At 44.9% G+C, this 25,987-nt stretch overlaps 1 protein-coding gene across 1 annotated transcript in view; it reads left to right on the top strand.

Moving 5' to 3' along the window:
* acap3a (ArfGAP with coiled-coil, ankyrin repeat and PH domains 3a) overlaps positions 1 to 25,987 on the top strand; it is a 52,262-nt gene that overhangs the window by 5,013 nt on the left and 21,262 nt on the right. Inside the window, exons 2-7 of the mRNA XM_060047673.1 lie at positions 15,542 to 15,599; positions 18,003 to 18,122; positions 18,788 to 18,841; positions 24,092 to 24,150; positions 24,409 to 24,592; positions 25,898 to 25,942. Of these exons, the coding sequence (XP_059903656.1) occupies positions 15,542 to 15,599; positions 18,003 to 18,122; positions 18,788 to 18,841; positions 24,092 to 24,150; positions 24,409 to 24,592; positions 25,898 to 25,942 (520 nt within the window). The remainder of the gene's footprint in view (positions 1 to 15,541; positions 15,600 to 18,002; positions 18,123 to 18,787; positions 18,842 to 24,091; positions 24,151 to 24,408; positions 24,593 to 25,897; positions 25,943 to 25,987) is intronic.

Below are 25,987 nucleotides of genomic sequence, written 5' to 3'. Positions count from 1 at the left end.
TGTCAGCGGAGACTTATCTCTGTTGAAATGGATTACGATGCATTGATGATGTCACCGAGTCTTTCTGTTGGACATTGTGGTTGTGGTAGTGGTGGTGGTGGGGGCTGCCCCCCTAAACTCCCTCTCATCTCATTTTCATGAATAGCAACTTTTCAGCCCATGCGTGGACAAAGAGCCATGCGGAGCAGGGTCCTGCATTCTGAGTAGTGTGCTAATCTTTTCTCTAAAGGACATCCTAAGAGAGTACAAAGCATGTCTGGGATGGATGCCAGCGCAAAAAGGACTTGCTCTTCCCGCCTTTTGCCATGCACAAGCAGCAGTGGTGTGTGAACAGTTTAATAAGTGGAACCCAATGGAACGCAGAAGCTGAACTTAATGGCCATCGTTCTGAAGAATTCCAGTTGCCTTTCTTGTCCCTCTGCTATCCGGTGTTGTAAAAGGAAAGTGTGTGTTGAGTCAACGTTGTATCAGCTCTGCCAGAAGGTCCTTGAGGCGCAAACGAGACTGCGAGGAGTGGATGTGAAGCAACAAGTGAGACCAGAAAGGCTGTTTAGTTAATCCTGGGAGTCCGGTCTCTGACCCTCATCTAAGCCCTCCGGACCAACTTTGTAGTGATATTAAATTATAATTGCTTAGTAGATTGGATTCTGGTCATCTAAAGCAAACATCTGCTTTAAATTCACAGTGGTTGTTCAATATCTATCTAGTTTCATACTGTTTCTAAGGGAAAATCCAACCTTACTTTGATATTGAGAAAAAGGGCTCCAATTAAATTTTAAGATCTCACATTTTGTTAATACACTGCAGTAATGCCCCCCTGAATACAAATTATCGCAGTGTATTTACAAAACAGACATCTACAAAAAGTTAAACTCATAAACGTTTGCCTTGCTTAACATATCTTTGCTCTAACATGCCTCTTGTAAATATTGTATCTTTGTAAATGTTACACAATTTGGGTACTTTGAATAACAGTCCATAGGTATGTATTTAAGAAATAAACAGCAAAATTCTCACATAGCATTGTATACCACGACTGGGTAAATGTTAATATGATCCTGATCACATAATAGAAATATGAAATTTACTTCTTTAACCCTCTGTATCGAAGGCACTCCCCCTGGACTGCAATGAGACACCACAGAGAACTGCCGGTTCTGCCTTGTCTAAAAGGCTATAACTCTCAGAGTTATGTAAATAATCTGACTAATGTCCCCACTAGATTATCCATTCTCTGCAGAGCTCTTTAGATTGAGTACAGGAAAGGTTGGCGGAATAGGAAGCTAGGAGCTAGATATGCAGCTGGATTCTTTTTTTCAGTGCTTTCACATCAATTTAACATTTTTAACGGATCGACTGACACAGGCTGTTTCATCTCTATTGAACTTATGACCTTTTACTTATTTTTATTAAGCTTCAGGTTTCAGCCCTTGGACACAAGCAGTTTTTACTCAGTTTTGACATGCTTTACAGTATTTTCCAACTGACGGTTTTCCATTTCCTAAACAGCATAGTTGTAAAGTACCCACATTTCTGCATTTGGCTACATGATTGTTGAGCACATTATTTTAAGACTGTAATGTATTATTTTGTAGAAGGCATTTGCTGCCCTTCTGGATTATCTCCAGTTCCAACTGATAAGGTCGATGTTAGGCTAAAGTGTCATTGCGTAGCCTGAGACGTTTGACAATGCAGGCATATCTTTTTAAGGATTTGTTTGAATAACTATAAAAAATAGAAAATACCCTAATTTAAGATTAGTTTACTAGGAGCCGACTTCAGTTTATGAACTTTGTAACTCTTTTCTTGAATCTGTCCCTATAATTAATTGATGTTTTTTTCGGGCTCTAGTCAAGAGTTTACCTTTTGGCCAAAGGCCAAACACTTTGTCTTCCATTGACTCTTTTTTATCACAGTGTATAGCTGTGCTGTTGAGCTCAGCCTCATGTACACACACTTAGGTGTATTGATAAGACTGTTAAAGTAATGGGTTTGATTTATAGGCATTACAATATATGTAAACATTCACTTCTATGGTTACAAGGCCTTTTGGATTAATGTGCTGGTCATTTTCACTCATGACATAGAAATGTATTTGAATGTAATTTGAATATTTTAACATCAACTTTACTTTGGCAGCTAAAAGTACCCGAAATGCTAAAGGATACGGCAAAGTAATAGTTAGTAGTTAAATGCATTAACTTGGAGATGTAGAGGTAGAAGAACGTGCTTTTATTTGATCTGAAAGTCACATAAAAGGCCTGAAAGGTACAACAAACACAGAAACAAAGAATGCATATTTCTCAGCCACCTCCATGGTTTTGATCCAGAGGCAGCAGGCGTTTTGAAATGCTGAATCACACAAGTTACCAAGGCAAGCATCTGTTTTGTATTTGCTCTTCCCTTTTCTCCTCCTCATTCTCTGACTCTCTCTGACTCTCTCCTTACCTCAAACACCCCGCTCTCCCCCTCTTCCCTCCTCTCGGCTTTCCCCTGTTGAGCGTGGGTGGACTTCCTGGTCGTGGCTGGGCCAGAACAGGGCCACGGGGATGTGTCAGGAAATGCGTAAGCTTGTTGAAATATTGAAAGGGGGGTTTGGAGAGAAGGGTACGAGCCCTGGGTTACGGGAGGCCGCCTGTGATGGGGTTGCTGAAATCCCGAGACTCCCCATCTATGACGTTGCCAGCCTGCCTCATCAGTGATGACCAGCATCGTCTGAATCATACTGTTGAATCATAAATTGAGCAGGTGGAATAAATTATGCAACCATTCAGGATTCTCCTTTATTGCGCTCTCACTATTTTGAATAACGCAACCGTTTCTACCCATTTATTCCAGCTGAGGAATCCCATTGTCCCTATTAATTGTTTTTGTCAGAAGTTGTTTTGATAAAAAGAAGATGGATAACCATGTCCGCTGATTAAATCTAGGAGGTGTTATTTATAAAGGTTGATACAAGTCCTACTAAAGGATATCAGTGGTTTTCCCCGCTCCACCACTGATTTTGCTCAGGATCTGTGGTGCCTGACACAGTGGATCCATCAGCATCCTGGTTCAGGGACTGACGGGATGGGGTCAAGGGGGCTCAGCAATGGGCCAGAGCGTGACGTAGAGGACAGGTCGCTGACCGCAGCACAGCGGAAACATCTGGGGGAAGAACCTTAGGAAGTGGCGGGACCAACCCCTCTCCCAATGCCCCCCGCTAATCCAGCGGCTGAACAGACCACAAAGTTGAGACTTTTCATTGAATGATGTGTGTGGGAACCACACACAAACACACAGTAGACTTGGTTAAACCAACCACATTCACAAGTGAATGTTTTGCAGTCCCGTTGCAATTCACTTAATGATTTCTCTGCTTCTGGATCACAAAGTTAAACAGGAATAAAGTATCACTTTTCACATTTATCAACCAAATCTGTGAGCAAACGGCTGCCATCGCCATCCTTCTGGTCATTGTCTTGAGTTGTTTTAGCATGGTATCTTGTCTAGTACGCACGGACCATCTCCCCGGTTCTCAGACAGGAAAGAGCAGAATGCTTCACGCGTCTGGTATGTCTTTCTATTGCAAGCCAAGCTGCATGTTTAGCCCACAAAAATGCCGGGAAAAAACTCCCAGCTCAGCCCCACAACCAATGTTGAACATTGTGGCTGTTTAGAGAAGAGGGACTTTCACTGGCGGCATTCACATGTCTCACCCAAATGTCAGTGTTCGAGGGGAGGACTGGCTGGCGGGCCCATTAGGTCTTCTCCTTACCCAGTCACTGATTCAGCCGGATGTGATCCATAAGACGGGGAAAAAAAAAGAGCTTGGAGTGGCCCCGAGTCTGTGGAGCCTCATTGTATTTCTCCAGACAATAAAACCTTGTCATGTTGGCTCATTCCCACGGCTCAGGGCCCTATGAGGCCCAGAAGCTCCTCTCTGTCACCCCCAAATATCTACATTGACATGCTTGCGTGTCGGAGTAATGCTGGACCACCCTGTACTAATATAAACCGGCTCCTCCAGCCAAGACTTTTTATACTGTGTCCTTGTTCTTTTCTTTCAATCTCTCGTCTACTCCTCTACAACGGCAAACTCTTTAACCCCGTCCCTGATCAAAAAAGTCCTACCCTTGCATTTACGACAGACCCCTTAGCATCGCAAATGTGTCTTATGTTGCTTAGATTTGGGGCATTTTTTTCTCCTTGGATTATTTCATAGTCATTCATGATAAATGTCCATAAACAAGCTACCAAAGTTAAAAGAAAAACATAATAACATTATAACAGGAAACAGACAAGCAATGTGATTTGGCTGAATGGCTTCACTTATATTGACATTCTTATGAGGACATTCAGAGGTTTGCTGTCAAAATAGGGTTGATCGGCCGATACAAAACGTTGCTGTGCTGCACAGTTAATCCTTGTTACACTTCCTCTTCTGGCCAGTCTGGTTTAAGCCAAGCTCCACCCTCCATCTGAAGGACCATATCCCACTGGGGTTAATTGCTTAATTGCATCGCTCCCAGAATCACTAATCGACTAGAAGACTAAAGCAAGTCATTAATAATGCATGAGGCTGATCCCATCTGTCAAAAGGCATTGTTGCAGCAAATCTTTGGGCCTCCCTCCAAATTAACCAGTAGATAATACTTTGGTTTTACCTTGAACACTAAACCTGTCTCTTCATTGCTGTTCAAATGAAGTGAACCCCCTTTAACTGCTATCCATGGTGATGGCTAGTGGTGTAGTCAAGTATACTTGTTATAATGAGAAATGTTTTATGTGTGCGCCACACGCCATGGCTTTGTACTGGTGTTTAAGCTTACCACTCACTCACGGATGCAACCAACAATGTTAACTGCTTCTCTGATTTAGCTCCAAACATCCACACAGCCACACATCCGAGGCAGTAGCATACTCCCCGACACACAGCAGGACTTGAATTCGGAGCCGAGTTGAACGTAAACAAACTATTTAGCTGTGACAGTTAAAAACAAAGGATAGACATGTCTTTATTCTAGAAAAAATACTGGACAATTATAATGTTTAGATACATTGTTTTAACAATATGTCACTAATTCACTACCACCTAATGGGAAATATGAATATGTTGAAGCTAAAAGAAGACATACTAACAATTAAAAAAACAAAAAAAACAATTTGGGGTTTACTGGCACTCAACTTGCGTACAATGCTGAGGCTTGACAAGTAATTTTATATTTATATGATACGTTTTGCTTTATAAACCAAACTTTAGTGATTGACATTTGTTTCTGACTATATCTCGTGTAATATCTAAAGGTTCATGAACCTTTATGTTCTTTTCCTTTTTTATTATTTTTCGATTGAAAGCTATGTTTTCTTGCTCTGTTCTATTTCCTTTATTTTCTCTCTTTCCAGCTCTCACGGTTCCACTATATTTTTATGGCTTCCCTTCCACTGGCCCTGGGAAGGAAATTTGACAATGTAGCCTACAGTTCAGGACAGAGATGGATGTAACCCTAGGTATAAGGTGATCACCTTTTGATCCTCGATCAAGGGATATTTTCCAGTAGTAATCTCCAGTTTTATGGGATATCCTTTAAATCCCTTAAAAACAGGAAACGGCTTGCTTCCTATTGATGATGATAATATTGGTTTCTGCTGGGTTCCTCAGCATGACTTTAGTTATCTCACCAGTCACCACTCAAGGCAACATTGTGCTGGCTGGCAGCACTCCCGTTGATTACTGGGCTGCATTCCGTTTGAACCTCCGGTTTGAGAACCCTGACAGTAACAGGGGTCAGGGAGAGGCGCACCACATGGCTGACAGAGAGCATCAACTGTAAACAGAATTTTAAGAAGCGCCGACGCAACTTCTTGTTAACCGCTTCGCTCACCCCTGCTCATCTACCTTGCCTTGATGGTTCTTTGAACTATATACTACCTTTGGCCTGCATCATCCACATCGTTTTAATTGACTGCAGCACTGACTGCAAAGTAGCAGTAACTGTAGACTCATTTCCAGGGCTCAAATCGAGTCTTGTTTTGTCATGGGGTTGTGTGTCACTAATATGTTATATCTAGTTGCTGACAGATTAGGAGCCCTCAAGCCCTCAAAAAAAGCCACTGGTCCCTACATTGTGCTGTCTGCAAGTGCCTGGTCCCAAGGAATACACATACAATCCTCCTCAACACACGATAAAAAACGTATCCTATTGGCCCTTTGCAAAGCCATGCAGTGGCAGGTTGAACACAGGTCTCATCATATTAATTACAGTTCTATTCCATTGAGTTATGCCAGTGCAGCAGGGCTCCTAAATGTTATGAGCTTACATCTGTGTTGACACTGCTGCGACTCCCCCGGTAAGGCGGCGTCATAAGCTGTTGAGAAAGTTCACTCTATTTCTCGATTCATTTTCACACTCAGAATTGGGAAAAGTGAAAGCCAGCAGGGCAGGTTATTTTCCTTTGAAGTATAATCATTACGTTTTCTCACGATAGGCGAGACAGGGGCCCATTAGAGGTGCTGCAGGTCAACACTGCCTGATTCCTTTGTCCAACCCCGCCCACACCGTCATCACACATAATGCATCACCTACCACCCCCTGCTCTTGCCCTGTCCAGGGCCTATAGCTGGAGGCTTAGCAGAGACACACCGCTCCAGCCACACGGCTAGAAATCCCAGGCAGATTCCAGGATAAGCCTTGGCCCTTGGCCCCACCACTCCCACTGTTTAGTCCTCTGGCCCTGAGTGACGGCCCCTCGCTAACAACCACATCCCCTCTGGGAGGCCCACAATAATGGACCTGTTATCACAGTACCCAAACAGTCTGAGATTCTTCGTTAAGATGCTCACACAGACGTTAACAAAGGAAGGGCAACAGGCCATCTAGTTTTGTCCACCGCAGTAAACAAGAGCAGAAGTTGTGTTTTTTGGTATGTCTCGTGTGTAAATTCTTACACAGTGCTTTGTGAAATTGTTTTCAAATCTGCCCTTAAGTTGATGATGTCTACAAAAGACAAAATAATATGCTTTCAACAAGAAGAAGGAGAGTGGGGGTTCAGTTGTTGTTGTTTCCAGTTATGTAATGACAAAGATTTCGGTGTAGATGCATTCTGGATTGAGTTCATTGTTTACATTGGAAACCACAAGGGACCATTGTTCAGGATGGTTTGTCTTCCTCTCTTTGTTTGAATGTAATCTAAATTAAGATCAACTGGCGTTATTTATATCAAGATGTGGTACAGAAAATGGGGATTTTAGATTAAGATATTAAGAAATCATGATTATTCATTCTGTTAGTTTCTATACCTGAACATGATGTTAATTTGCTTGAATCTAAAATCCAGCGAACAAATCGGAAAAATCTCATCCGTTGCTGTTTAAGAGCCGGTCTCTCTCTCTCTCTCTCTCTCTCTCTCTCTCTCTCTCTCTCTCTCTCTCTCTCTCTCTCTCTCTCTCTCTCTCTCTCTCTCTCTCGCTCTCGCTCACTCTCTCGCTTTTTCTCTGTGTCTGTCCCTGTCTCACACATTCACACAAGCTCTCTCATTCTTTGTCCTTCCCTCTCTATCCTGACACGTTGTTCACCGGTTGCGGAGAACCTTGGGAAATGCGAGACTGTGTGGGGGAGAGTGTTTCTCTTGGCCGGCTGTGGTGCAGTTCTCCGCCTCCCAGTACCTCTGCACAGCCAAAGCCTTCCGTGTGATGGCTGGAGAGGAGCAGGACCCCGGGCACAGGGGGTTAAGGCCCCGTCCGGGGGTTGTTAAAGGGTCAGGATTCAGGGCGTGACAGCCGCTTGTGTGTGTGTGTGTGTGTGTGTGTGTGTGTGTGTTTGTGTGCTTGTGTGTGTGCGTGTGTGCGTGTACAATAATATGTGCGTAGTTACTGCCTACTTCCTGGACCACTGCCCCTTGGGTCACAATTAGAGTAAGGGAAATGTGTGGCATCAGAAGTCATGCAGAAAATATGTTTTGAATGGACCAGTTGATGTGAAAGAGAAAAGCATAGGCTATTCCAGGACACTATCTAGAACATATAACCAAGCAGCCGAGGCGATGGAATCTAAATTGTTCTCTTGGGCTGTGAAATAGTGTTTTTGTTGGATTTGAACACTTCGCTGCTGGAGAATGTGTCTCTGGTGGACTCTTACGATAAGCACATTGAGAGTTAAAGCTGTGGTTATATTGAAGCAGGCAGGGTTGACCTCTGCGTGGAGATGGCCTGGCTTCGTGGTTCGTCATGTGGCCTGGCCTGTCCGCCTGTGTGCTCAGGGTGGGTTGTCGTTATTAGACAGCTCCAGAACTAACTCCCCTCGCAAACTATCTGCACATGTTTTTCCAAGGTCTAGCTAGCAGGACAATTAAAACCACACTGTGAGAATTTTGGAGAAATGTCCTCGTATTCAAAGAACGATGGTCAGGTCAAGTTTAAACTTTGCAATAAACATTTAAATTCCAACAAGGATATTCATTTTATATTCTTTCCAATAACGACACATAAATTAGACCCGTCATAACATTGAAATAAACAATATAAAATAATGTCTAAAATCAATTCAAATAAGATGTTTGAAGGTCTAAAGAGACCATTTCATTCAAAATGTTCGACACCACAAAATGCATATTTTATAGAGCTGTGCCTTCTACTTTGTTTGACCTAATGGAGTTTGTCAATTTTTCCAACAACGGTTAAAGTACTTAAGTCTTGAGCTGCCGGTGCTCCTCTCTTCAGATGTTTGCCCGGGATGTTATCATGGGAGTTCTTTCGCTGGTGATGTAGGCTTATCTTAGGTGGTCTGTGGCAGACAGGGGATGACCGCAGAGTGCACCTGGCTGACAGAGGTTGCATTAGCAGCTGTTTTGGGCCAGTGGATGGGCTGGTGCAGGAAGCATAGAGGGAAAAGTTAGGCCCACATGGAGTCAGTTGTTTGGGTGAAACACGTAACCCGCTGGCAGCCGGCTTGTCTTCATAAATAGAAGAAGGTAGATGAATAAATAAATGAATGTGTCTAGGTTGTACAGTGTTTTGGAAAGGGCTGTGTTCAGTCAAGATAAGACTATCACTCTTTCAGCCAATCATTCTCTCCCTCCATTCGTACCTCTGTCCATCCGTATGTCTGTCTGTTCAGTGCATGCAGATGAGTTTTTAAAATCCCATCTTTGTGGCAACTCAGGAGAGTTTCATCATGGACTATACAATCAAATCCGCTCTCAGCCTTGCAGGTTTCCCAGACTGAGTCAACAGATGACACCCTAAAATCAGTCCATGGGAATAGGTCGGGCAAACACATCTGTGCTAGACGTCAGCAGGCCAAGCATAATGCTACATTTAACACTTCTGAAACACATTTATAATCTAAAACACAGTCTCTTGTTATTGATACCTTTAACCTGAAATTAACCAAGTTCGGGTACTATTCCTGACACCATCAGGTATTACTCTACTATACAATATATAAGACTATTCATAATTACTTTACCTTTATCCACATAGAAAGATATCTTCATTTACAACCTGAGTCCATGTCAAAGATTTTAGATTTCTCCATTGTTGTCCTACAGCACAAGCAGAACTTGTCTTTCTTTAGCTCTAAATCTTAATTGACTTGCTGGCTCCATTTATCTTTCCACTGCACACGCTGTTCGTTTGAGATTTGTTCCAGACTTTTGTCTGTTGTTACATTCAATCATGTCCGTGGAGCCACTTGAAAGGCATGAATCAGAACTTCAATCCAATGTGCTCCCAATATGTCCTCAATTCAGTTTGTATTGTTCTTTAATTAATTACGTTTTGAACAGTCTCTGATCTTTGAGTGTTCACAAACTTGAATATTTATTTATTCAAATCGATTTACTATGTGTGGTGACGAGCAGGAGTAATAGGCGTGTGTGTGCTGTCTTCCAGACCTAGTTTCTGGGTTTGCCATCAGGACAGACTGGATCAGGGTATCTGTAAGGCGGTGTTGTCACTGTGACTCCCGTCAGAGCCTGGCTCAGCAGCCCCAGGGCGGTGTGTGCTCTGGCAGAGGGCCTGGTGTATTGTTGGCCACATGCTCAATGTTGTGTTGAGGATGAATGAACGTCGTATCAAAGGTTTGTTGTTTGTAGACCTATTCAATCTCATTCAATTCTACCCAATTGAAAATATATTGATTTATATTTGTCACGTACCGATGCCAACAACAAGTAATACGAGCAATTATTTTTGACAAATTTTAACACTGATTTAACATATTTACATATTTACAGTTACTACTCTTAGCCCTTTAGAAATATCTAACATACTTCTATGTTCTAAAATATAAGTTCAGTATGAGTTCCACTTTTGGGATTTTATTTGGAAGATTTGGTCAATACTTTATACAAATACAATAAAACTAAGTTTTTTCCATCTGTGAAAGATCGAGACCTCCGTGGTTTTGCATACCTTTGGCTGGCTGACAGCCGATCCACACCAGACATCAAGTATCAGCTGGAACAAGACTTCCAGTGCCCCCGTCAATAAAATGGTTAGAGTGTTGGTGGTCCTTTGGATTTCCGTGTTGAATCTATCGACTGAGTGGGTGGGCCTGGAGAGTGGTCCCTCTGCTAATGGAGTCTATCGCCTTGGAAACAGGGTGGGGAATTGTTCACTCAGCTGTTTGGCAGTGCATGCTAGTGTCTGGCACAATGGGATATCAGGAGGTAGCAAGATGGGGGCCATGTTTTGAAGAGCAAACTCTTTTTGAGCTCTTTGCTCCGTGTATGACACAACTGACATGTATGTCTTGCGGCGAGTGTATTGGTGCTCTTAGGGCACTCTTAACACGAAGGAGGTGCAACCTGATCTCATCCTCTGCCGCCGGCGCACCGCCTCAGACCCTTCAGCTGCAGCAGTAATCGAAGCATAAATGAGTAATTATGGCGGCAGTGGGCCCGTCAGCTCCGTGGAAGCCATTAGTGCAGATGCGTGTGTTGAGGAGGGTCTGAGGTTAATTCACTGACACGGGCGCACTCTCTCTCTAGCCTGCTGCGGTAATGGAGGCGATATTTATATGGGGCTGCCCAGGCTCTTGGAGAACAGAAAGCAGCCCCAGTTAAGCATGAGGAGCCCTCATCTAAGCTTTCACGTGGAATTAAAAGCCTACGTTTAAGAAACAATAGACCAGGGTTCAGTGAAGCGTATTTTCAAGGTTCCTGAACTTCATGTGCCCCCTTTTAGTATCATGTTACAGTAAATTACATCTCCAGGGAAATCCAATTCTTCAGTTAATGGAATGACAAACAAATTAGCTGATTGACAGCACAATCCTCGAATAAAGAAGGTCTTTGGACTTGTCTACACCTGTATGCTTGTGAATGGAATGGATGGTCATTCTTTACATTGAGTTTTCTGCTGTTGGCCAGTTGTCATTGTGTTGGGGGTTAAGATGTTGTGTTAATGACGTGCGTGTTTTGTACTCTGAAAACAGGGTCGGCTGAGTTGGTTTGGCGAGTGCTTGGCATTGCATAGCTAAGGGCACCTGCCTGACCCAATATAAGTCCGGCTAGGGGTGTGCCACCCAAGAGAGTATGGGGGAGGAGATACGACATGGATAAGAATAACCCCAGCAGGGCATGTCACCGCCAGTGGACCCCCAAGGGGAGAAATGTTCCGGATTCCACCCTCCCGCCATCCCCCCCCAATTCAGCCGCACAATCCGGCGTCAACTGGGGCACAAAATAAATCAATATTCAGACAAACACTGTCCCCTCTCCAGACACGAAGGAGGGCTGTTACAAAGAGGTCCTTGGACCAATCTTGGCTGCCTTGTCTGCACCTCCCTTTCAGTTCCCCCCTGACGCCCCGTTCTCTGTTTAGCTCCCAAAGCGTCTCTGAGAGAGGGAGAGAACAACATCTTGGTCATCTGGAAGGCAGTGGGATTGCAATGATCACTTGAAGATAGCATCCAGGCTGTTGTACAGCTGGTCTTGTTTGTACGCTGGCATGAGAGCACCGCCACTACCCTATTGCTCACTGACGGCTGTGTCTCCTCCGTGGGTTTTTCCCCCTGCTGAGGAGGTTCAGTTGGTGAGCCCTGCAGTTCTGGGGTTTTGAAGCCATGGCTGACTGTTGAGGACTCACTGTCTGGGTAGGACTGTTGAACACCATCTGGCAAGGCTTCTACACTGCTTTTTCCTATGAAGCCATCCAGTCCAGAGAGAGGCGATGGTGTTTAGGCAGGCTTGCAATGTAGTGTACCAGCCTCAAGATGGGGATGGTCAAACCTAGTGTCAGTTACTGATATATAGGCTATGAAGGAAATCCTAAATCCTCCTCCTTTTTAGACCACTCAGAACTCAATTTAAGGAGTAAAAGCCTTTCAGACTTGTACTCAAACTACTCTTTCCATGGAGGCAAATTGCCTTGTTGAAGTCTCTCAAGTCTACATTCAAACAAGAAATGTGATTCTGGTAAAGAATGTAAAGTGTCTCTAAAATAAGGAGAAACAGAGATGTTCTGCACATTGCTCCTAGGGACGTTGGCCTTGTAAAAAAACTCCATTCCTTCCACTTTGAAAGCTCAGTCAGCACGCCAGCAGGCCAGGAACAGCCAGCGTCCAGCCAGCTCAGCACAATCTCACTGTTTATTATTGCCTTTATTCTCTACTTCAGCGGTCCGTGTCGTGTAAACAGTTCCACTATTGCAGTCCAAATTCATTTTATATTTTTAATATACTTGGCAAATGTAGTTGACTTTGATCGTGATGATCAATTCAAAGAATGGATTTCCTTGCTGTGTTTTTTTTGTTTTTTCAGTATTTGCAGGGCTAAGTAACGACATGCATTTCAAACACCACTCAGAATGTATTTTCGTACCGGCGAATCAATACGTTTTCTACCAAGATCTATAAAAAGCTTTTGATGAACCCTTCTGGCCATCACCACCACACCACGACCATGAGTCATAACCTCCTCTAGCTAGCCTCTGCAACGGGTAAGGCGGACGAGGGCTAAGTTTACAACCGCACCCAGGATCTATGCGGCCCACTTTGGGGATGGTTGCCATGGCTACATACCCGGGGTGCTTTGTGCATCCATTAAGGGAGGCATGTGGAGTGAGAGGGGCAGTGAGGGGGGGTTAGGGCCCGGGGCCCAACGGGCCCGACGGGAGCAGCTGTCCTCCAAGCCAGCATCCATGCCCAGCCCACCATACACATCTGGGAGGTGAACTGCTAGATAGTGTTTTCCTCCATAACTTGGTAGTTGGACTTGGTAGTTGGGAGAGAAGCACACGTTTAACCTACGGCCTGGTTCCCCCCCTCTCCACCGAGTGGTTTGTGTGGAAATGAGAGTGAAATGTAAATGCCTTTGATTTGAACACAGCCTTCATCCAAAAGAGTGAACAATTTCATCAGCTAGGAGAAGGGCCTCCTATTGCCTCATAGGAGAGAAGAATCCGCCTTTCCACCGCCCTAAAAAAGCAGGACCCCATTAAGGCCCTAATGTTATCACATATTAAAGGGCTGCCTCAAAAATGACATCAGCAATGAAAATATTATGCGTGGGCGTGCTGCAGGATTATCCCTGGGTGTGGCGTGCTGCACGAGGTCTGGGCCCAGCCGGGGTTACAATAACAGTCTCATTGAGGAGTGAGATGGTATTGATTATTTCAATTATGTATGCTTTCAGTCGGCTTAGATGGACACTTCCTCTCTTCCACACACACCCACACTATGCATAGTCACACACACACACACACACACACACACACACACACACACACACACACACACACACACACACACACACACACACACACACACACACACACACACACACACACACACACACGCACACAGACAGACAGACAGACAGACAGACAGACAGACAGAGACACACACACACACACACACACACACACACACACACACACACACACACACACACACACACACACACACACACACACACACACACATGCACACACACAGTACAGTACAAACATTGGGGCTGTGGGGGTGGAGAGAAAACAGGCACGTGCCATCCTTCTACCCCTGGGTATGCCTCTACCCAGCCGAGCAGCTAATCCTGAGAGAGAGAGAGAGAAAGAGAGAAAGAGAGAAAGAGAGAAAGAGAGAGAGAGAGAGAGAGAGAGAGAGAGAGAGAGAGAGAGAGAGATCTATATCATTGCTGATATGCCACAGATATTCAAAATCGTGCACTCCATGTCCCACTCTCCTCATGATGAACATGTCCAAACGTGGGAGCACAAGAGAGAGAGTTACAGAGTGAGGCAGAGGGAGTTGGAGGCAGAGAGAGAATGAGAGGGAGATATATTTATGAAGCTCTGCTGAAGCCTACAACACTGTGCTGTTGTTTAGATACTATTACTGCTATAACATGCGGTGTAAATCAGGTGGGTAACTGGACAAATCAACACAATGTATGGTCTGAATGCATAAGGAACTGTGGAGATAGAAGTATACGAAAAAAATAACTTCTTACTTTGTCTTATTATGTGTAAAGGTCTCCTTCTCTTGCGTGTACTTTCCATTCCAGCTGGCTAATACAGTTCCTAATATTACATTTTGACTGAATTCAATTTGGGTCTAGATTTCCACACATTTCATTGTCACTAACAATTTTAGGACATTATTTTTTGCTCGGGTTTCTTGCAACTCTGCCATTACTGACACTTACTACATGACTAAATGATTCATTGTCTCATCGAAAAGATTATCCATTGATTAATCAATGAGGAAAAGAACCAACCCTCTGGTTATTGTCTTAAAAAGCAATTCCTCATACAGTAAAGGGAATAATCCACAGAACAACTCTTAAATGAATCCAGACAGATCAAGAGTGCAGCGGGTAGTGAACGTAGGTACATGGCCTACAGGGATACACGGTACATCACTGCTCAGTAACGGGGTGACTGAGGGTGAGAGACCGGTTCAACTGGCTACAGAGCCATACATAATCCTCCCACTCCCTCTGACACCAACCCCAGCAGCGGGGGAGCCCGCCCTACAGCTGCAGCTGCTGTTTAAGTGTTGTTGAACTGTTTTCTTGACTGGGAGACATCAGTCTAGTGGTCTCCCCCCTGCACGTAAATCACTTGCAATGCAGGCTCCACATGCTTTTGGGTGTGGTGTCGCTGGTATTGGTGCGAGTGTTTGTATTAGTGGTGCTTGTGGTGGGCTGAGGGAGCCAGCTGTGCACACTAACCCCCTCGTGACAGGAAGAGCTCATCTGTCACTGGGTTTTGCCTGAGCTGAAAGGGCTTCTGGGATGGCGTCTTGGCCCACTTAAACGGTTGCTGAGCAGCACAGCAACCGTTGGCAGCAACCTGGCCCGCTGTGGCTGCCACGACAACTTGTCAAGGGTCTGAGGCTCCCCTTTCTCAAAATGTCCTTTTATAATGTATTGAACTGTCATCAGGGTTTCTGAAAATGTGGGAACCGGAGCCCGCTTTTGAGGGGTCCCAGTAGGGAACCAATCATTTCACAACGGGATCATTGATAAACTGTGCCATTTGGGATTGAGTTTGGATTGATTGTGTTTATTTTGCTGGTACTCGTAATAATGGTTGTCGTTTTGTTTTGTTTTACAGGGCAAATATCGATGAGGTGGAGTCTGAGGTGGTTGAGATCGAAGCTAAACTTGACAAGGTAAGGGATTTCACTAAATATGTGTCCGATCACCAATATGGTTCGATCACCAAGTCCCTGTTTTTCCATCTACATGAATAATATTATCAACCTGTTGTTGTTACAATTTTCAATCACAAGACCAGGGTGGGAGGAAATTAGACTTGTACTGACACCGCATGGCTACCAAATCCATGCTGTAGCTATACAATGTACTGAAATAGATACACTAATATGGCTTTTAGATTTACACTTTGTTCAGGGAGATTCAATTTAGAATACCCCTAAAATCATTGTAAAAAAATGAGTTGCCAGAATTAGCCAATTGATCCAGGACTACTTCAAATAGACTCATTATTTCCATTGAGTCACATCACAAGTCATCCACGATGAGCCCTAGCATAGCTGTTCAAATGCATTGCCATTCTGTGCTCTCGGCTGGCCTCCCTAAAGAGGAGCTGGACATTGTGTAATACCTTGCCACAATGTGCTGCAACGGTAAGATGGGAATCAGTGACACGGTGAAAATTAACTGTGCGAGGATGTCTTCTATTCCATCCTGTTTCTGCCTCAGCAGGCAGCCAGATGCGTTTCCTGTATTACTCATGTCACAAGTTCCATCTGGTCTCTGACCTTGGGTTACAATCCTGTCCATGAGAGCCGGGATCGGTCCTTCAGCTCCATCACCGCTGTACTTCTCCACTCAGCTCGCTCTGACCGGTCGCACGTAGGGTCCATTTATGGGACACGGTCACACAGTCCGATGGAAGAAGAAGTACATCATGGTCTTTGCACAACACGTTGGTGGTGGACGTTGTTTAGAGGCTGGTTAATGTGCTCTGCAGCAGGGAACCTAATCCAATTTCAGGGTTTGTAAATTGGATTATATTAGCGGGAGGACATTTGGAACTTATTAAGTCGACGATGCGTTTGTATCTTCCCTCCAATGATTTGATGTGGACCACTGCGTCCCGGTCCAAAAATAACAGGTTATAATAATATGCTATTAGCTAAGCTGTGGGCTAAGTAGTTACAAAAAAGCCCTATCAACTCTTTCACTCTGTTAATCCTGGCTCAACAGTCAGTCGAACACAGTATCCTACTGTTGGAGACACAGATGGGCAGTAAAGTAGTGTGACTCCAACTGTCAAACTCTGATCTGCTCTCTTATTCCCGCCTTTTTTACTGTAAGAAACAACAGGTGGGAATAAAAGCTCATTCACTGCTACTCCAGGGCTCCTGCTGGGGAAAGAGAGAGAGTGATCTAATCCTATGTCGTTCTCCCTGCACAGGCTGGGGTGAAATACTTCAATAGTATTATTTATCGTCTTACATATGTACTCAATATTTTTTCACTGTCGTATTGGGACACACAAGTTGAAGTAACTGTAAACCTGGAATGTAGTGCAATATGACTGTTTATAGATGTGGTTAATTTAGTAAAGTTTGAGTTAACGTATTAAATCATATTCCTTAATGGAATTAACGCTGGTTTGAAATCCATTAAATGGGATTGGTAATGCATACTTCTGCAAATGTCCATGCGCACATTGTTCCTTTGCTCTCAGCCCCAGCAGCTACAAACACAGGCAAAACAATCCTGAAAATGGCTTTATGGCAGATAAAATGACAACAAAATAAACGTTATTAAAAAAACAAGAGTTTACATTTCATTTTGAAAAGTAAACGACCGTATAGAAACTATCCGGCAGATTTTATCTAGACAGCGAATATTTCTATATGTTTAGTGACACACACAGCAACAAAGAAAAGACTAATATGATATGATAGATGTATGAGACCAAACCCATCTCAGACATGACTCTGTCACAACAGACGACCACAGCAAATCCCTAGCCTCTGGTTTGGATTTACCACTGGAGGCTACCATGTAGCATGTGTAGCGTTAGCATGTGTAGAGTAAGCATCTGTAGCGTAAGCTTGTGTGTCAGGCTGATATATGACTGGCCACATTGGATAATGAACCCCAGCCACTGCATATGAAAACGGCACGAACGGAAAGTGCTAATCGCAGCTTTAGTCAGACAACATGCAACTGCTCCGACCCACAGTGTTTTCTTTAACCATGTGTTGAGCCTCAATGTGGGGAATTGTTTGAAATGTTTTTTTTCTACTCTGGAAGTACAACTCTTGTGGGCTGCGGCTGATGTGTGTAATGCCAAAACGAGACACTGCGGCCCAAACAGCTCAAGATCAGTCCCATGAAGAAGATCCCACCGATAAAGTTTCCAAAAAGTCTCACTCTGTTTCTCCACCGACCTATTTCCACCCCATCCCCTCCCCCACGCTGTTCTGCTGTATCTGATGTTAGGAGAGCGTTGTCAAGGTGACCACAATGGTATGGTAGCTATGCATAGATGATCGCACCCTAATGACACCTGTCGTCCGTCTCGTCCTTCCCAGCTGGTGAAGCTATGCAGCGGGATGATAGAGGCGGGCAAGGCCTACGTCAACGCCAACAAGCTCTTCGTCAACGGGATCCGGGACCTGTCCCAGCAGTGCAAGAAGGACGAGATGATCTCGGTAGGGGTGTCCTCCGCAGATGATGTCATACCTCCCTTGGGGCCTCATGGTTTTTCTCTTCTAAACTTTGTGATTTGATCTAAGGATTTCTACACAGAATTATCCATGCTGTAAATATGACCTGTGTTTGTGTGTGTTCGGGAGAGTGTGTGGGTGGAGGGTTGGGGTGGAGATATAACCAGCGGTGATCTGATGAGGCCCAAAACCCCACTTTTTAGAGGGTTGCTTCAGTCACAGGCTCCAGAGTCTCTGAGCTGTCCAGCAGAAGCAGACGCAATGCCGCTGCCATTGAGCATACCGTTACTAGTGCTATTAAAAGGCTTCTTGGCTGCAGCTTCATGTCTAGTTCTGACTTTCTTGTTAAAGTGGCGTTTCTATTTGTCTTTCCATTGTAAAAACGTGGTCTGATCTGCAATAATACTCCTAAATCCAGTCTCCCCCTCAAAATTTGATTTTAGAATGTGTGTGCGTGTGCATGCTCGTGTATGTGTGTGCAATGAAGTGTATTTAAATGTATACAGTATAGCTAGGCGCTAGAGCTCCATATTATAATTGCAGATTCAACTCTGTTTCAACTTTACAGTCTGTAACTAGCTATGATCTCATTAGGGAGCCCTTTGATACAATGCGCTGAATCCTTTTGTGTTGTGTTATTTTCATTGAAGGAGTGCCTGGAAAAGTGCGGGGAGAGCCTCCAAGAAATTGTCAACTACCACATGGTAAGTCTGTGTGTTCCCACACACTGTCACCATATGTTCCCCCATAGAGAGTCACGTCTCAGTGGACCGGAGCGCCAGTGATTCAGTCCCCGTCCTCACCCCCGTGTTAGTGCTAATGTGTGACGCTGGTGTGGAGGATGCACCGTGGGTGTGTAGCATCACCCTCGGCGATATGAACACTGTTCCATGTCCATTTATTTCATCACGGGCTGTTGTGCATGTCCTAGGCTGTCACCATGCTTCCTGTGTGGCAGCTGAAAACTAAGCCTTGCTTTGTTTACACGTCACGTGTCTCGTGTACTGATGATAATCAGACATAACGATGAATGACGGCGACAAGTGGATCCCGAAAACCCACTTATGAATTTTGGTCAATACATCACAGCACAACTAAAGCAGGCTCAGACGAACACACCGAAAACTAGGCGGGATGACCTCCTGTGTGCATTATACTGCCCTGCACCCAGACTCCCACAGAGGACCCCAGTTATAACCCTGCATGACCCTTGCATGTCACGCAGAGCACCAGAGTTCTTTCACACCCCATGTGCAGAGCAGGAGCGTCCCCATATGTTTACAGCATGCCCTTGGGTTGTTCGTGACTGTGTCTGTGGAGGGGGGGTAGTATGTTTGTGTGTGATGACCTGAATGGATCTAAATGCCAACACCCATAAAATGGAAGGAACTGTATACCCTCAGGCTACACAGACAGACGGTCACACAGACCGAAAGACAGACAGGCAGAGAGTGAGAGAGTGGGGAGAAGTGGAACAGAATGCCCTAATGTATTTTATAAGGCTAAATATAAATATTGGACATGGTGTCTGTCTTTAACATCCATCATACAGACTAGACTCTTTGACATGCGTTGGTTGAGCGAGCCTGAAATAGCTCCAATGAAGCGAGTCTGTTGGCTAAAAATCGCAGACGTAATCCCGATAAATATGAATCATAATCCTAATATAATCATATTCCACCACATGAAGGGATCTGTGTTTTTCTGCTTAGTACAGCGACTATGACTCCCTTCTGGGTTGCGGCCGTCTGTCATGGCTACTTTGAACCTTTTGGGTTGATCTATAAACAAGTGCCAGGCCAGTCTGTCTGCCCTGTCCATCTGTCCGCCTTGGGCTCTGACTCTCGGTCTGCTCGGTGGTCTTCTATAGCCGTCTCTGAGACGGACCCGTGCCTGAGAGGATTTGGGTGCTGGACCAGTTGGTCTGGACCCACGGAGCCCAGCCTGCTCTGCCGCTCCGCTCCTCCCGCCCACCAGACCTCCATTAGATGGACGGCTCTGGCCGGACGTTCATACTATTGGCTGTGTGAGAGAGAGAAAAGAGAGAGAGAGGGGGGGAGGGAAAAGGGAGACTCTGAGACTTTCGGTCCCTGCCGTCATGTAATGTGCAATTGGGCCACGTGCGGCGGAGTCTAATGTTAAAGTGACATGAGAGAATCAACTGAGATTAAAATCAAAACATGGTAAAGATAGTAGCAACGATTTGACCTCCTCTGGGGCGAACAGCGAGGATAGCCTTTTTATCTATTCCCGTAAAGGATTTGATTGCCTTGACCCAGGCTCTAACACGTTGTGTCATTTCTATCTTGTGTTTAATTTTGTTTGATGTTTTGAACTAACTAAGTTTATAAAATGAGCTATAATGTGTGGATCCTTCCCACTGTAGGTACGCTGCTCTCGCGGTGCTGGCTCTAAATAAGATATGACAATGCTAGGACCTGGAACTTGTGATGGATGTCCAGCTGTGTGGCCATGTGTAAGCAATGCAGCTGCCACTGGGCCGGCCCTATACAGTGTGCACTCCAGAATGCTACAGGAGTCCGCCGGGCATCATGGGAATTCTCAGCTAACTTCAGCTAACTTCCCTTGTGATGGTCAGATCCAAGTGTCCTCACCACGCTCGGCATTATTCAAGAGCAAGAACATCCTGTAGCACGTGTTCGCTCTGACACGTGGCCACGTGCTTGTGTTGATCAAGCACACCAGTTCAGAATAGGTGTGCTTCGGGCCCTGCGCTCTTACCTCCATTTCCTGATTGGTTTCCCCATTGCCACACAATTGGCTGTCCAATACCACAAAACAGAAAAAAAACTGCTCTGTTTGCACGAATGTCAAAGCACAGGCCAAGCGCAGCTCCTGTTACTTTGGCACAGAGACTGGGTGTAATTTTCAATCCCGAGGATTTCACAACATCATTTATTTTTCCCCTTTCAGATTAGAAAGACACGTAAACATAGACAGATTTGAACCAACATTCCGTACGCAATTGAAGCGTGAATGAATACTTAATCAATTATTGACCTCTTCTTAACTCTCTTAACATCCATTAGGCATGAGTGTAAGGCCATGACGCCAAAATAACTAGCTTGATCTCGGTTGCGCGGCTGTTCCTCAAGCAGCACCATGCACTTTTAATGAGCCTCCTGGAGAGGAACCCTACAGAACAGAGGAGTGTACTCCTGTAGCAGCAGACAACATTGGCCTTCACATTGGTCCCATGGGAAGACACATCGGGTCGCGGCGAGTCCCAATGTGACGTTCGTAATATATAAGGCATTTGATCATTCTCTGATCTCATCCATACCACCAGAAGCTTTCTCTTTTTTTTTAGCACTGAGAGCATCAAGCCCTTTCTGAAGCTCAACATTGATGGCTTCCAGCTGAATGAACATCAGAGCTGCCGGGTCTGTCGTCAGTGCGGTGTGGCGCTTTACCGTGTCCCAACATGCCAGCAGAAGCAGCGGGGACTTTCACAAGGTTCACGGGAACCATTAAATACAGCAGCCCATTGTGATCGCGTGGCCGCACCCCCATTCCTGAGACGTGATATCGGGTGGCGCTAGTCTGTCAAGTGTAGCCTACATGTGGCTCGTTTTACAATGCCTTTGCGTCTCTAATGTTCGACTGTTCTTGGTAGGTGTTCAGAACTTGTATGGAAGGCATGTTCTGGATTGATCACACGGTGATGGATCGTCCAGATGTTGCAACGTATCCTAGCGACATATCCGGCTGCACCACATAAAAGGAGAATTCAGTTAAATAAAATAAAGCCTTTCATGCCCACACAAAACATACACTCAGTGGCTTGATAATCTTGGCTCATTATACACATACGTTGTTTAATAATTCATTGCCAGACTGCAGTCCCTTACACTCTGCTCAGCACCTGTGGCATCTTGGTCCAATTAACACAGCCACAGTCTGCTGCCCAACAAAGACCTGCAGCGCTGGAGGCTGCACCGGCCTCCGGGGCCAGGAAACTTCTCAGCACTTTTAGCTGCAGCCTCAGCCGTGCACGCCCCACAAACACATCCACACCCGTGCACGCTGCCCGCACGTTTCAAGAATGCTAGTTAACTTGGCTTTTTATTGAACTATTTCTCCCATTGGACGACTGCTGTTGGACACGAAAGCAAAAAAATCCCACAGAGGACCTCCCAGCGCAAAACACAATAAGCTGCCAGAAAATTGTCCACTCCGGACTCATCCAGAGATTGTTCCGGTCTTATTTTCCTCCCCTGAGCCCCGTGAGCGCCATGCAGCAGCAGCAGCAGCAGTCCCTCTCTGGTCTCCGGGCTCTCGGCCACCGAGCGTGTGTCACCGTGCTCCCGGACACACGGCACCAGCCCTCCCTCGCTGTTTACTGCAGCACGTTGGAGGGCATCAAGGCAAACAAACTGACCATACAAAACACACGCACACACACACGCTCTGCCAGACCTGCTTGTACCCCCTCCGCCTCCAGACTGGGGATTTATGGCTGACGGAAGGCGGTGGGGGGGTTGTCTGCGTGCACGCCGCGCAATAAGAAAAAACAGTCCCAGAATTGTCTGAAAGAAACTCTCTGGCAGAATGCACTGGTAGAAAGAAGGCCTGGCTCTGTTATCTGCACTATTTATGGCTGGTTGGATGCGATACCACTCTGTGGTTAAGGAATGTCTTTGTGTGTTAATTAGAGGGAGAATGAAGTGTCCAGTCGACTGGGTGACTTCTTCTGCTGTGGTTTACTCCCCCTGTTGCTTTCCTGGGATCCACCGAAGTTTATAGAGCAATGAAATGAAGTTAAATATATAATTAATTTGGCCAGGCACACCTGTTAAAGAGGATTTAGGGTGCATTGGGGAGTGAGTTAGCCATTGAAATGTGTTAAAATGAAAGGGTATAAAACAATATAGTGTTTCAAAGGACAAAATACTGGATAGGTCTTTCAAACACATTCATATCTTAAGCTCTCTCTTTATGTCACTAACCTTTAAATGAAACAATTAGGGGGAATTTATTATCGTTTTATCGTCTTCATTAAACATCTTTATCGTAAGATGCCCAAACCACGTTTAAAACCGTCTATAAACACACACAGTTGCAGTCAGTTGCTTAACCAGGGAGCGAGGACGTGAAACCTCAACACAGGCAGTCGTTGTTCATTCCGTTTCTTAAGACACGAAAATTTGTCCGGTGGGTGTTTATTCGTTTTTAAAATATTTATATCTTAACACTCTGCACTAGATGCAGACTCTGCAATGTCTTCACATTGTTTAGCTTTTTCTACTGAACACCTCCCCCTCCATCTCGCTGTTATTTTCTCCATCCTTACTGTGTCTAGCTCTCGCTCTCTGGCTCCCTGGCTCCCTCCCCTTGTGCCTGAATGACCTATTTAGAAGCAGCAGCAGCAGAAACATGGCAGCAGCAATCACTTAGTGCCTCCACATGGTGAAGTGGACGCCTGTGTACGTATTTGTCTTGTCGTGGGTGTATTTGATTCGGGGTGATATTTGCTACATCTTAATTCTTTAACAAGAATTGCACCATTTTCCCCCCTGCTCTTTCTACAGCTACTGTGCCGGGTCGCCCCCTGTTGGCGTGACATGATTCAGATGTTCCCACAGGGGTTTTAAATTCACATTGCTGACTGATGACTGTATTTATTTTCAAATGTGCATTCATTTCGGAGGATATAATTCCTTCCATGTAGGAATATTGGATACAGGATGACACGCCTTTTTAAAATCTCTCACCCCGTATTAAAACACCCTCCACATGCACACAAATGCAAGCACCACACACATACATGGATATTAGCATGCAGACACACACACAGCCACAATCATCATCTGGTTGTACATCAGAGTGTCGTTAGTCTGTATCATATTTATTATTTTGGGGGTCAATGTGTGCTCTAAAAACGTCATCGTCTGCTGCGGTCTCAGTCTCACAGTCTTCTGATTCTATTCCAGATTCTCTTTGATCAAGCCCAGAGGTCTGTGAAGCAGCAGCTGCACAACTTTGTGAAGGAGTAAGTTGTGTTGTGTTTTGCTAAAGATGGGATTATTTATATCTAAGAATATGACTGACATCAATTGCTTTTATGATTTAAATTAGATACTTTATTCTAGAGCTTGATGCCGATAGCTGCCATGTCTACCGCTGTGTTTTAAGATGAGATAATACTGTACAATGCAAATAAAAGACATCACATAACTCTTGTTAGAGTTGAGGGAGTTGATGAGAAACCCGCTCACTTCCTCCAACCTGCTGTGCCTCTCGTCGTCAGGGACGTGCGCAAGTTCAAGGAGACCAAGAAGCACTTTGACCGCGTGCGCGAGGACCTGGAGCTGGCCCAGGTGAAGAACGCCCAGGCCCCCCGCAATAAGCCCCACGAGGTGGAGGAGGCCACCAGCACGCTCAGCATCACCCGCAAGTGCTTCAGACACCTGGCGCTGGACTACGTCCTACAGGTGGGGACTGAGCACGCGCCACGCATCGACGTCTTCATCGCACCACACATCTTCATCGGTCTTCATGGCATGTGGTGGTAGCATGCAGGGGCAGGACGCGTCTTCTTCTCGACCTGCTGCGCATTCATGTCTATGAAATGAATGTCATATGTTCACTCTAAGTTAGTCTGCATGAGATTGAGATTCAGATCTTATTCATTCTTTAGGGAAGTCGTTTCTATTGCAACAATTGATCCTGCTTAAGATTGAAAGGACTGTGTAAATAAAACACAAATATACACAAATGCAGGGCAGCAAATTATTGTAAAAAAAGTTAAAATATAACATATCATGTAAAATATCTATAACATATAGGTAAAACCCTAACCCCACTGACAAAGTGGCTGACGAAAATGCGGCGATGTTGAACGTTAAATTGCTTGTCGACAATATCTCACTGAATATGGCGCGTAGAGTGGGTACAAACAAATCAGCGTGTCACTCACAGGGGGAGAGGGCGACCCCGACTGCATGGCGTCGCGCCTGGCCTGGCTCTCCGTGCCCATGCATGCGGCCGTCTGCGTGCCGCATGGCTTGTCTTTGCTCTGCTCACGGCGCATGCCTACCGGGTACAAAGAGACAGATTCAGCACAATGACTATGAAGGTTACCCCGCCCGCCCCTCCCTCCCCTCGCCACATTCCTCATTGTGTCTGCTGGCAGTCGTCCCTCATGCCGCCAAAACAATGCACCCTTTCACGTCATTGTGAAATGAGTCCCGATGCAGCAATGGGAAAGGTCTCTGCACTGGAGAGATGTAGGATGTGTGTGAATGTACATATACTGTACTCTGGGACTCATTGAACGTAATGAAAAATATCATAATGGTGTTGCATTAGTTGCAATATGCTATGCACCAATGTTTTTTATTGCTTTGATTAAATGCGGTGTGGGGCTAATGGGAGCGTGTCTGTTCCCCAAGTTAGTGATAAGCAGATGCAATACATACCAGAGATAACAGATATCCATGTAATTGTACACCAGTTGCCAGATCTAATATAATATATATACTTTAGTTATGGTTTTGTATAAGGCCACTATAGACCATATATAATTCATGATATTATATTTTACTCAGTTATTCATTTTTTCTCTTTCCATGTTAGACATGACCAGCCACAGCTGAAATGTATAGTGTCCACTAGATGGAGTTTTATTTGATAGGAAACAAAGGTAGTACCCCAGGCACTGCAAAGTTACCGACAGACAGCATTCACGTTTTGCTCGTCTCTTTGAACACACTTCTTTCCATCTTCTTTCTCTCTAGATCAATGTCCTCAAGGCTAAGAAGAAATTTGAAATCCTAGATGCTGTAAGTACCATTTTATGGATTAACATGAGAATGAATATGATAAAA

The sequence above is a fragment of the Gadus macrocephalus genome, chromosome 1, assembly GCF_031168955.1.
Source record: "Gadus macrocephalus chromosome 1, ASM3116895v1".
Taxonomy (NCBI): Eukaryota; Metazoa; Chordata; class Actinopteri; order Gadiformes; family Gadidae; genus Gadus; species Gadus macrocephalus.
The sequence above is the reverse complement of the archived record's forward strand: the minus strand, read 5'-3'. Positions and strand labels throughout refer to the sequence as shown.